Raw genomic sequence first — 13,786 nt, 5'->3', positions numbered from 1 at the left:
TCAATTCCTCATTTGCTTCCCTTCATCAATCCACCACTCTTAGCCCTTCCTAACATTATTCATAAGTAATTATACAATCTGGATGCTTTAGGTCTCCGATTATATGGCTCTTTTTCATTTTGGTTGTTTTTTAAAAATGATTTTAAAAAATGTAATTATTATTGTTGCAGTGTTTTAATTTGTACAGTGTCCCTAGTACTGCTGAATAAGAGCAGTAAACAAATTTTTATCAATAAATCACTGCTCCTAGCGTGAGACCACTGTTTCTCAGTATAGCTGCTTCTTGCTTTCATCTCCTCTGATCATGTCCTGTAGCTGAGAACCAGCACATAGGGGCAGGGGTAGACAACTGACAGAACAGATGAAGGACAGTAACCAGTTGGGTTATCAACTGAACAGGTGCCACAGCAACCTCTTGTGGCACATAGGAAAAAATGCATTCTAAGGCTTCCTGTCAATCCAGCAGACAGGTGAATGTTTTATTTGGTTCCGTAGAAAGGCACAAAAGAACAATTAATTTGGTTCATGTTGAGTGAAGTATATGGAGGCAGGTACAGATCCATTTGTCTCCCTACATCTCGGTGAACACAGAGGCTATTTTCATAACAGGAACATAACATTTTACTAGTTCAAATTATATATTTTCAACAGTGATACTCTATGGTTTCCTTGAACTGCTGCTATGTCCCAAACTGCACCTGCACTTGCTACCTGGCCCATGTAAAGGAAGTTATTGAGCTTGGTTATGGACGAGGATGTCTCAGAAAGAACCCAGCTATGCAAAATGTTAACTAGTACAGGCTGCCCTTGCATTTCTCATCTTCAGAATTTTTAGAAACTGTAATGGAACTCCATCACTAGACTTGAAACTGTGGTGTGAAGGTAATCAAAGGCGATAGAGACACGATTGTACAGTATCATTACCATGAAAAGTTCAAATTCCTCTTCATGCCGTGCAATCATCTGATTCAGAGTCTCATCATCAGGAACTTCATCTTCTTCCTATAGATAAAGAGAAAAATGGTAAGATTATATATAGAAGTTGATGAGACATGTGTAGAAAATACTAAGGGTATGCACTGACCACAATATTCAGTGTAACCCTCAATTCAGAAAACAGCATGCTTTGGCTTGGACCAATTTGGAGGCCATCCCACTTCGACTAATTATCAGTTTGGAGATCCAGATCTTCTTGCCTCCCATTGACTGTCACTGGAAAAACAACACACAACTATAGCTTTTTTCCTGTTTATCAGAACTACATGAAATTTGTGCTTTCTTATGTAAGTGCTAAAACCAATTTTAGGATCTATATCAAGTGTAAAGGCTAGTTAGAAAATAATGTTTATTTTCTTTTAATGCAACCTCCTATTTATCTTACCCATTTGAATGTTTTAAATAGAAATACTTAAAATCAGACGCTTGAGTAAGTATTCTGCCCAGCTCTGTATTCTGTCTTACTCACTTGCCTAACTATTAGTCCACACTATAAGTTTTTAAGGAGAGCTAAACAGAGCCTGAAGAAAGGTCTGTCCCTCCTCCATAAGTAAATACTGAAGACCTGAATTCCACATGTCCAGATTTAGGAGAATTAATCACTAAAGCAGGTGAGGGCTTGACATGCAGCCTTACCTAACTAAGATGGTGTGCGGTGAAGACCTTTACAACTGTGTAATATTACAGAGATTGGGAGGAATAGATGAGCCCTCTACATCCTAGCCAAATCAATAATTAGAACATGGATAGAAAACATAAAAGTCAACTCTAGAACTATTTATTTATTTATTTATTTATTTTCATTTCTCTAACGCCCAATAGCTGAAGCTCTCTGGGCAGTTCATAAAAATTAAAATAATAAATTACAACATAAAAAATATAAAACATGAAAGCTTAAAACTGCAGTATAAAAGCACAATGAGAATAAAACCTAGCAGCAATGCAGATATTTAAAATACGGATTTAATACAGCAGAGCTAAAAGACTAGAGTGCTAAAATGCTGTGAAAATAAAAGGTCTTCTCCTGGCACTGAAAGGAATACAATGTAGGTGCCAGGCAGACCTGTCTAGGGAGCTCACTCCACAGCCAGGATGCCAAAGCAGAAAAGGCCCTCTTCCTGGTAGCAACCCGCCTCACTTTCTTCGGTAGGGGCTCCCGGAGAAGGACCTCTGAAGTTGATCTTAGGGTCCAGGCAGGTACATATGGGAGGAGGTATGTACAACACATAAAGTTTAGCTTTATTTGTTGTACATACTACAAAATGTATTTCGGGAATACTGTTGCTGTTTTAACTGTGTCAAATTCTAACCTGCATATGTCAATTAAGTTTAAAAAGGTAAAGTCAGGTTGCTTACCTGTAACTGTAGTTCTTCAAGCGGTCATTTGTGCATTCACACACATGGGCTCTGTGCCTGCGTGGAGACTTGTTCGGGAAATTTCCAAGCTGAACAGTTTTTGGTGGGAACCCCTCCCTCACTGTCTCTGGTATATATAGCGTGGGTTCCTGCCTTCCCCTCAGTTCCTTGAGACTGCAAAGCAGTCCAGGACCAAGGAGAAAGAACACCTCAGTACCAACAAATCATGTTGACACCCAAGTGGGGACAGTGGGAGGATTGTGTGAATGCACAGGTGACCACTCGAAGAACTACAGTTACAGGTAAGCAACCTGACTTTCTTCTTCATGGTCTCTGCGCATCACCCATATGGGCGAATAACAAGCTGACTTACTGGAGGTGGGTCGGTGTCTCACTGTAGTACCGAAGAAAGATCAGCCCTGCCAAAGGCACAGTCTGCTCAGGCCCGAACATCTGTAGTGCTTTATAAAACATCTGTAGTGCTTTATAAAAGTAGAAGGCTTAGACCAGGTAGCCACCTTACACAAGTCCACTAGAGGCGCACCTCTTGTAAAAGCTGTGGAAGTCGACACTCCCCTTGTCAAATGTGCTCAGATTTGAGGTGGTAAGTCTTTCCTCAAAAGGTGGTATGCCAAGCGAACAGCCTGTACTATCCAGGAGGCTAGTATCTGAGAGGAGACTGGAGAGCCTTTATTATGACCCCCGTAGCACAGGAACAATCGTTGCGACTTACGGAAAGACTCGGTCCATGATTTATAAAAGGCCAGGGCTCTCCAGACATCTAAAGTGTGCAGTCTCTTCTCCAAATCGGAAGTCGGAGATGGAAAGAAAGCAGGAAGAACAACCGGCTGATTCAGATGGAAATCCGTCACCACTTTAGGGAGGAAAGCTAGGTCCGGCCTGAGTACCACCTTTTCCTTGTGAAAAATGGTGTAAGGCGAGTCTATTCGTAAAGCGGAGAGCTCGCTTGCTCTTCTCGAGGTTGTGTTCACTACCAAGAAGGCAAACTTCCAAGAAAGCAGGCTCAAGTCCACTGTAGCAAGAGGTTCAAATGGAGCAGATGTCAGGCTGTTGAGCACTAGCAACAAGTCCTACTGAGGGACGAGGTCTCTCATGTGGGAAACCAAATTTCTAAGTCCTCGCAAGAATTGTTTGCATAAGGGGTGGCTGAAGAGGGAGCACCCATCTATGTTACACCTCATCGCAGAAATTGCCGAGGCATATACTCTGATGGAGGAATATTTCAGTCCTTTACTGTATAAGTGTTGGAGAAAGCATAAAATATCCGTAAGAGGACAGTCATTAGGGTTACAGTTGCTGTCAGTCGCAAACTTCACAAATAAAGCCCATATAGCGGAGTACGAGCGGCACGTAGATGGCTTTCTCGCCGCATCGAATATAGCCTGTACTGTCACCAGGATTGGTAGGGAGCGATGTCTGGGGGCTGGATCCTTCACGCTGTGAGCTTCAGGGTGTGGAGATCGGGGTGGAGAATTCAACCTCTGTCCCAAGAAATTAAGTTGCCTATTTGCGGGAGTGAATGTCCCTGCGACAAGTCTCTCCGCGTTTTGAACCAAGGTTGCCTGGGCCATCAAGGGGCGATAAGGATGCAGTTCGTGGCTTCCTGTCTGATTTTTGAGATCACCCTTGTGAGGAGTGGGAACAGAGGAAAGAGGTAGAATAGGTGATCCATTCCAGGACAAAGGCATTGCCTAACAATCATCAACCGACTCTGGCCCTGGAGCAAAATTGTCTGCAGGCCGTGTTCACTGGAGTAGCGAAGAGATAGATCTCGGGTCGACCCCATTGCCTGAAAATCAGCTGCAGAGTTGTCCTGGCCAGCTGCCATTCGTGAGAGCACTGGAGCAGGCAACTGAGTCTTCCAAGGGATTGTCTCCTCCAGTGATATGGAGAGCGGTCAGACGAATGCCCATTTACCACCCAGTGGTAATGTCCAGAGTGAGAGAAAGGAAGCGGGGGGAGTGTGTTCCCCCTTGCTTGTTTAGGTACCAAAGAACTGTGGTGTTGTCTGTGAGGATCTGGATGTGTTGATGCCGGAGGCATGGTTCGAAGGCGCAGAAGGCTTTCCAAACTGCCATCAACTCCAGGAAATGTATGTGGTAGAGAGTTTCTGTGGATGACCAAAGACCCTGTGCTCATAGAGGTCCGCAATGTGCTCCCCAATGCAGTAAGGAAGTGTCTGTGGTCAGGACCCTGGATGGAGGGGCGGGGAGAAATGGCATCCCTTGGGTCAGATGTTTGGGGTCCATCCACCACTTTAGGCTGAGAGCAACCATCTCCGGTACCACAAGCGTGACGAGGAGAGGGTTGCCGGTCAAGTTGAAGGTTTGGATGAACCAGTTTTGCAGGGGCCTCATCCGCAGCCGGGCCCATTCCACAAGCAATACTGTCACTGCCGTATGACCGAGTAGGCATTGAATGTCATGTGCCTTGGCACGGCGATCGAGGAATACTGAAGTGGCATGTACGATGAGGTTTTTGGATGGAGGTACGCAGGAAGGTATACCCAGCCAGTTCTGGAGTCGAGGATAGCCCCTATGAATTGAACTGTTTGTGTGGGGATCAGACAGGATTTCTCCCTGTTGATCTTTAGTCCCAGCACCCAGGGGACTAAACCCAGCGAGGTTCAGAACAACCATAATAGCGTGCGATAGGGCTTCCCGAGAGGAGTCCACTAGCAGCCAATCATCGAGATACGGGTAGATCTCTACTCGAGGCGGAGGTAAGCGCAAACTGCAGCCATTTACTTTATGAATACGCGTGGAGCTGTTGAGAGACCAAATGGCAGAACGTTGAACTGGAAGAGTTCCGCTCCGATCATAAAGTGGAGAAATTTTCTGTGTGAGTGTTCTATTGCTGTGTGGAAATATGCATCCTCGAGATCGACTGTGGTGAACCATGAACCCTTTCAGAGGAGTGGGAGAATCGTGGCTACGGTTGTCATTCTGAATCTTTTGGGAGCGACAAATTTGTTCAGGTCCCGAAGGTCTAGAATGGGCCAGAGGCCTCCATCGTGTTTTGGTACGGTGAAGTACCTGGAGAAAAACCCATCTGTACCGAGGTTTGGATGAATGCGCTGGATGGCACCCTTCCTTAGGAGAGCTCCTGAAGGACTTTCGAAGGTGGGGTGATCCGGACTGAACCCAGCAGTGGGGGGGGGGGGGGTGTTGAATTCTATTTTGTATCCTCGACAGACAATAGTTAGCACCCAGTTGTCTGATGTCACTCTCATCCAGGTCGAATAAAATTTGCTCAGGAAGTCTCCGAAGGGTGGTTTGTAATGGTTGTTATGGAGGCTGGAGTCAAAGATGATGCTTAGAAAATCCCTCGCCCTTCGCCTTTTGCTGGAACTTGGGAAAGGAAAAACTTTTCCTTTGTTGCTGTTGTTGCTGCTGTGGGTATCTGGGTGCCCGATCCCTAGGTTGCTGAGGGGCATAGGTCTGGTGTCAGTACCAGTGACGTTGACAATAAGGGACATGGTTTTGCTGTTGCTGGACTTGACCGATGCCCATCTTATGAGCAGTCATTGTGGCTTTCTGCACAGAGTCCGTTTGCTTGTCTGTTTTTGCACTGAATAAACCCTCGCCGTCGAAGGGTAGATCCTCTATCCTAGAGTGAGCTTTGGGACTTAGGTCCGCAGAACGGAGCCAGGCATGTCGCCTTAGGGCAACAGAACCCATCACCCCCTTGGCACTGCAGTCCACCTGATGACGGGCAGTATTGATCTGCTGACAGGATAGTTTGGATGCCTCCGCGTGGAACATTCTGGCTAAGTCACGTTGATCCTCAGGAAGGTACGCGATGAGAGAATCCATTTTTCCCCCAAGGAACAATTGGTACCTGGCCATCATTGCCTGGTAGTTTGAAATCCTAAGCCCCAATGCCGCTGAAGAATAGAGGTGGCGTCCGACAAGATAGAGTTTATAGCCCTCCTTATCCACAGGTGAGGCATGCATTTTTTGAGAGCGGCCTTGAGCAGACTCTACTATTATTGAGTTTGGTTTTGGATGTGCAAAGGGGAACGAAGCGTCCGTCTCTTGAACCCTGTACATCGATTCTAGCCTCTTGGACATCAGGGTCAAGGATGAAGTTGTTCCATATTTGTTGCACTGCACTCAGCAGAGCTGGAAGAAAGGGAATGGCCACCAGGGTGGCCGGATTGTGGAGTTGTTGTACCTCGATGCTCAACGATTGCGCCATTCTAAGCACTTGCTCAGAAAAGCGCCCCATATCCTGGGAAGGCAAGGTTCTATCTCATGTCCCAACAACATCATCTGGGGATGAGATCGATGGGGGGACCGAGGAATAGGAGGAGTTGGACTGACAGTCCTCACCGGATTCTTGTGAGGGGGCAAGTCGCTGTGCCACATCAGTTGCACCGTGAGGTGGAATTGGAGGTGGTGGGGCTTGACGGTCCCGACCGTATTGGTGTAGTGTTAGAGATGTAGAACGTCTCGGTACCAGAGGAGGAGGACAGAAAGTGTCATGTATTTTGAACCATGGTCGTTGTCCATGTTGAAATGGAATATGTAACAGAGAAGTAGCTCCTAAGTAACGAGAGTGATCCAGGAAAAGGTCGTGATCCCTCCTGAGTCTCCAATCTGCATCACGTTGCTGTCCATGGGGAGGAGATGATAAGATGACAAGAAGAAAAAGAGGCAAGGAAGATAAGATAAAGATAGAAAACACAGCTTGAAGAATGTCGAAGAAGTTCCCCACGAAGTAACGCTAAGGCGGTCTCAAGGAACTGAGGGGAAGGTGGGAACCCACACTATATATACCAGAGCTGGTGGGGGAAGGGTTCCCGCTAAAAACTGTTCAGCTTGGAAGTTTCCTGAACGAGTCTCTCTGCAGGCGCAGAGCCCATATGTGTGATGCACAGAGACCACAAAGAAGACAATTCAGTTGTTTGAGGAGTGCCATTGCACTTAGCCATGTTGATCAAATACTGTATAATATTCAAAACCATTAGATGATGCTAAAATTATAAAAATTATTCAGCCACCTCTTTCAGGGGTGGTTGAATAAGATGCCCAGTGGTTAGCAGCAGAACTCATTGCCCATCTGATGACCAGCATAAATTATGTCAAATATAAAAATAAGAACAATTATGCAAATTTGTTCAACTTGTATAATTAACACAGGTCATAATTGCCCGGGCACATAATTCTTGCGTGGCGTATACACAGAACATATAGGAGACTTCAGCTGGAGGAAGAGAGTGGGGTAGCAATTTTCACCTATTTCCCCTCCCCTCTTCAGCCATCTGAGCCACCCTACACACAACTCTTCCAGAGGATACCCCAGGGGTGCAAAGGGCCTCTCTTCTCCCATGAGAAGAACCCCGCTGCAAGGATGCTCCCACTGATGGAGCATTAGTTAGGATCCAAGCCAAGGAATGTTGGGATACTGGGAGTTAGGTGTAGAAGAGGTGAATATATTTCTATATTTAACACTTAAAACAAGTTTGTATAATACCTCATTTTCTTCTTCATGCTCCAATATGGCCTGGAGAAAAGCCCTCCGCTCATGGCTTGAAGACTTTTGGTCAAACATGCCAGCCTGAATTACTTTCTGATCCACATTCAATTTATACTTGGCAGCTGCAAGAATTTTCTCCTCCACACTGTTCACTGTGCACAATCGTAGGACTCGAACTTCATTCTGCTGTCCAATTCGGTGAGCTCTGTCTTGTGCCTGCAAGTCCTGTGAAAAATGTAATAGATACAATGTATTACTCTCTTGCAGCCATAGGTTGGTTGATCAAAGTAAAACACCACCACAAACTTTTTACATCTATAACAATAAGGTGCTAAGGACCATAATCTTAAATTCAGGAACGACTTAAAAACTCTCATGTACAGAATAAAATGAAGGAGTTCGGGTTATTTAATGCAATTAATATATTTTATTCAGTTAATGTGTTTAAGCATTTAACTCAAACGTGGATTTAAAGGATGGGGTTCATTTCAGTGGCTTGGCATATAAGCAGCTGCTTTCTGCCAACGTAACTTCAAACAATCCAGTTCTTCCCAATTATTTGAGTTTCAAGCTCTTATAAATAGACTACAATTGTCCTTTGATTCTAATTAGACTTAGTTCAAGACTATACATTACAGGTCAAGGATTAATTTATTTTAGATTCTTTTCATGCACATTCATTCCATAACAGGTTCTCTGAACTTTTATAGTGCCTTCTGAGGTTGGGGTGGGTGGGGTGGGGTTTTCACCTGACTGAGCCCCCACCAATCTCTGCAGCCACATCTCAGGCCTTAGGGGGCCACCTCCAGCCTGCAGGTTGTCCACTCCAGCTCTAGGCAATTGCAAGTATAACATCAAGCAATTCTGGAGGTTGGCAGCTATGTTTTAAAAGTGGCAGTCAAAGGGGATGAGTCCAGAAAAGCTTCCTCTGAGTCCAGAAGAGCTTCCAAAGGAAGATTCTCTGGATCCAACCCAAAGATTCAACACAGAAGATCCCACTGTTCACATAATGCTAAATACATTGGCATATTGTCTTTTAATTATCACTGATTTAAAACAAACCAGAAATTATACATGAAAACAATCCTTTGCTAACATTTTCAATATGGAAAGGAAACAGTTCCATCATATAACAAATGCACAATAAATAGTAAATAACCTGATGGGGATTCCAATCACTGTCAAAAATTATAACAGTATCAGCTGCCTGAAGGTTCAAACCGAGACCTCCTGCCCTTGTGCTCAACAGAAAGATAAAGTACTGTGAATTGGGTTCATTGAACTTCTTCAGCAGAGCTGCTCGATCCTCTGATTTGGTTGTTCCTGAAAAGAGACGCCATTAAAATGGCACATGTTATTTGTAAGCTTCTCAAAAAAGTATCCTAGCAAATTTTCCCATGTCCCATGGAAACAATTGGTACAAGGTAGTTACAACTGAGTTAATTCTCATTACTTTCAATAGAACTTAAGTTGTGACCAACTTTAGTTGGATTGGGGTCTTTATACCTTTGTTAAAGGATGTTATTGGTGAACATTAAATAACTAGAATGAACACACATTAATTCCACGTTTTTGCACAGTATTTGCTCTGGGTTGCAAGCTCTTCAGGACATATTCATGTTTAAAGAGTGTTTCATTTGAGGGTACTGGCCCAGTTTGCATGTAACGATAGAACGGCAGAAACAAACAAGCATGGTGCTGTGTCCTGCCCAGGTCTTCTTTGCAAAACAACCCAGTTCCTGGGTTGTTCGCCATGACATCTGAACCTGGCACTCAGGGTTGTTGAAGGAGAAACAACCCAGAGTTTTAACCCAACAAACCATGGGTTAAAACTCTGGGTTGTTTCTGAGGCATTCCTGGGTTGTTTTGCAAAGCAGCAGTAGACAAGCGGGCAGGAGGCAGCACACTCATTCTCTCCCACACATGGTCACAACTACCCATGGTTTAAACAAGCCATGGGTAGATATTATGCGCAAACCACATCACTATGTGGCTGTAAATATGCATGCTTGATAGCTTTTAATGGAAGTATAAGGGGATTAAGGGTCTTTAAAATTGCAAGACCTGGAGGCAAAAGGGTACAGTTGAGGAAATTCAACCTATAGTGTAATGTTCCATGTGCCAGATGAGCACAGGGTTTAGCTGCTATAGATGAAAGCACAACAGAAACATGAAGGTCACTTTTACCAAGTCAAAGTGAACTTTGGAACAACAACCTGCACAGTTCAATCATTATCTATAGCTCTCCAGAAAACACATACTTCTGTTGGTGAAATCAAGGAGGAAAAATGGGATGTCGATTTCTGAAGCGATAATTAAACAGAGAAGAAAGCAAGAGATAAGTATTGAAAATGAATGGAAAGACTGAAAATGTGCCCCTTATATGATCACAAATTGCTCAGCACTTCTATAGACAACCTTCTAGGAAGGCCAAAGGAATAAAAGTGGACAGACAGAAAAGTGTGATCTAAGGTAGCACAATCATCAAAGTGTATGTATGTACATTAGAAAATGGTTGAACAAAGGTGGGAGGTGAAGAGGACAGCCTATAGAAAATCTTTTTAATGCTACCATATAAGGGCACAATCCTATGGCCACTAGTCAGTGGCTAAACAGCCATAGGATAGGTCAGTTCCCAGGAATTGACCTCAGAGCCCACGCTCTGAGGTCGGTTCCCTGAGAACTGACCTCCACCCGCTCCCACGCTGCTTCGGAAGAGGAGCGCGGAGCAGCAAAAACCGGGCGTTCCTGGGGGCGTGCTGGGGCAGGTAGGGCAGAAGTGCTGTTCTGATGCTTCCTATGCATCAGCTGATATCCCCCCCGCCCCCCGTTCTACCTTCCTGTGATTAGACAACCAAAATTGGCTTTCTAGCTGCGAATGCAGGCCAGCTGAAGTGCGGAGGGGACAATCACTGCTGCGCTTCTCCTGCCCTGCATTGGATAGGCAGTTACCTCCGAGTTCAGAGGCAGCCGCCTATCCCGATAGGATTGCGCCTTCAACCTACTTACTAGGAGGCAAGTCCCACTTTGAACATGTTTAGAATCAGCTTGGTAGATGCATCAGTAATAGTATAGAGCATATGGAATAATTAACTTCAAAAAAAAGGAAAAAGGGATTCCTTTTTCTAGTTATTTTTTATTTGGCATGGTGGAAGCTTATATTTTTGTAGACTGGAACTGCTGACCCCCAAGGCAGTGTAAAGACAAAATGATTCAGGAGAACTAACAGGGTTGCACTCCCTGTCCATTACCTGGCATAAGTCATCTACTAGGGTAACCAAGGTTGTTTCTGACCCAAAGCAAGGCCTGAACCCCGAATGGAATGGATCCAAATAATTAGCATCATCCAACACTACCTGGAGCTGAGAAGCTACAGTACATTGCCTAAAAATGGTAGATTTGATACCGGGTAGCAGTTATCAGAAACCAGTGGATCTAAACTAGGCTGAAACTTCTGTTTTTCCAGGAGTATTTTGTTTTGCTTAATATATTCCTCTAAACTATATATTTGCCATTGAACAAAGATAAAAAAATCAACATTTCAATTTTAGTTAGAAACAGAGGTGATTACTCCTAATGACAGAGGGAGAACATCTAGCTGAAATTCATGGAACTCTCTCTCTCTATTCAGAACAAAAAACGTCCATTTAGTTACTCACATCAAGAGAAAAATAAACAGGCATGCAATTTTTATTATTAATTTTTAAAAATATATTTAAATATCACATTTCTTCCAAAGCATTCCTTTAAGAACTATAAAGCACTTTACCAACACTAATGAATTAAACCCCCCACATTATTTTAGGAGAAAATAGATAGGCACTAAGTCATCTACTGCAATAATAGACAGATTTTGAACTAAGTAAATTAGTTCAGCTGAAATTGTTCAGACCTCGACAGTTAACATCACAAACAAAAAATCTAACAGGACTAGAGTAATAATTAGTGTTAAGGATTAAGCTGTTATATGACCTTCAGAAGAATCTGAACTGGGCCAGATGAGAGAGGTATTCAGATAAACAGCCTTCTAATAATGGATTTTTCCTGAACTGAATATGTGGTTTTACCTTGATACTATAGAATCATCTGGAAATCCTGTGCGAAACTAGAGCTCTGTTGTATAAAGTACTGCATAAAGGAATATGAGAAGACTATTCTACTTTAACACGGGACTTTGGCCAGATCAGCATTTTGAAAATGCAGCCTGAAAACAATGATATGATAGAACGAGTAATACTTAACATTTATATAGCTATTTTTGAATGTTTGGAGCATTTTTCATCTCAGTAATGGTTAGAAGATCTTTGCAAGGTAGGTCAGTATTACCTCCAGAATGCAGACAGGGTTGGTGAAGCAGTAGCTTGCCTTAACTGCATTTAGTGAGTTCATGACTGAGGTGAGATTTGAACAAGGAACTTTCTGGCTGACACCTTACACTCCTAGTCAATCCACTCCACTAGTGCTACATTACCAGTGGATGAAGAGGAGAGATCTCAGTGTCCCATACCACTGGTTAGCAATCAGTAGGGAGAAACAGGTATTTGAAAGATGGGAGAAACTAGCCAAAGATAACAGCCTTAGTGACCACCATATGCCCCAATTTATTTCCTGAGCTTCTTTCATCTTGGACATTACCATCAAGTCGCAGGTAAGCAAAGTTTCGAAAGGCAAAATAGTCTTCCATAATGGTCATGAGTGATGTCATTTGACAGAAGAGAAGCACACGGTGGTTAGTGGCTCGCAACTTTGGTAGAATTCGATCAAGTAGCTCAAACTTCCCTGAGGCCCGATAAAGCTCAGCTCTGTGAAGAAAAAAACACAGTGTATTCAATACGCTACATTTGTGCATGTGTGCAGTAATGCTGACTACATTATCATTCCTATGCAGGTTCCACTTCTTGTTTATCTGCAGTTGAACTAGCAGTTTGAAATGGAATATGCACAGCTAATAACGTGTGCTTTCTTCTCAGATAATAGGGTGCACAGTGATCATTTATTTATTATTACATTTATATCCCACCTTTTTTCCTCTTGAAAGGAGTGGTTTAGATGATCCTCCTCCTCTCCATTTTATCCTCACAACAACCCTGTGTGGTAGGTTAGGCTGAGAGTCAGTGACTGGTCCAAAGGCACCCAGTGAGCTTAAAGGCCGAGTCCAACACTCTTAACTACCACTACACTATACTGGCTCACACTCATTTCCAACAATCCTACCAAAGTCCAGAAGAAGAAAAGGCCTGCTCTAAAACCAAGCAGTTGACTTCTCTAATGATGGCAAGAAAAAGTCTAGTTCTAGAAAGGGAGGTGCCTTCTAGTTAGTTGCTGGTTGAATCTTTTCAGCTTAGTTAGTCCCTGGCTTGTAGCAAACAGAGAAGAAAGCATCAGTGTCTGGACCACTGGAAGCATTTGCTGTTTCAAAGGTCTATTAAAAGTTCCAAAATATTGCTCTAGAATCTTTGCAATAAACCTCTCTGCCTGGTGTCAGTTTGAGCTTTTCTAAATTTGCAGAAGATATTTGGACCTACACCCTATTTTACAATCTGGCTTTCCAATGAATGTTATTGTTGACCGTGGTTCTAAAATTTGAGGAGGCATTTCATTATCACAATCAGTTTGAAATTTTATGTAGTTTGGGTGTGACCAGCCAAAATTAAGGATGTATTTGACATTAAGTTCCATTTAAGTCAAAGGGGCTTCTTTCTGAATAAATATCCGTATATATAATAAATAAGGAAATACAGCTGTGCTGTTAAAATCCCACTGTTTTTAATGGAAGGGATTTAAGCATGTACCCCCACTGAAATCAACAGGCTTTACTTTGTATCTTATTTCATCTTAATCAATTAAACTGATGACTTATTTCATTCTTCATTCACAATGCACCAATAATAAATGCCCATTAGAAAGGAACTGCTTAATCTTGACAGGGTCA

General features: G+C 43.2%; 1 protein-coding gene across 3 annotated transcripts in view; it reads right to left on the bottom strand.

Annotated features, from left to right (window-relative positions):
* The window catches only part of SMARCA2 (SWI/SNF related BAF chromatin remodeling complex subunit ATPase 2), a 147,132-nt gene that overhangs the window by 45,409 nt on the left and 87,937 nt on the right, over positions 1 to 13,786 (bottom strand). For all 3 annotated transcript variants that reach the window (XM_084834397.1, XM_084834399.1, XM_084834398.1), the window contains 4 exons: positions 12,490 to 12,656; positions 9,014 to 9,177; positions 7,852 to 8,079; positions 925 to 1,002 (listed from right to left, as the gene is read on the bottom strand). In XM_084834397.1, the coding sequence (XP_084690523.1) occupies positions 925 to 1,002; positions 7,852 to 8,079; positions 9,014 to 9,177; positions 12,490 to 12,656 (637 nt within the window). The remainder of the gene's footprint in view (positions 1 to 924; positions 1,003 to 7,851; positions 8,080 to 9,013; positions 9,178 to 12,489; positions 12,657 to 13,786) is intronic.

Source organism: Heloderma suspectum, chromosome 2 (assembly GCF_057233095.1).
Source record: "Heloderma suspectum isolate Gila_16-S chromosome 2, 16-S_ref, whole genome shotgun sequence".
In the NCBI taxonomy this organism is placed as follows: domain Eukaryota; kingdom Metazoa; phylum Chordata; class Lepidosauria; order Squamata; family Helodermatidae; genus Heloderma; species Heloderma suspectum.
Note: the sequence above shows the minus strand (reverse complement) of the source record. Positions and strands in the feature narration are given on the sequence as shown.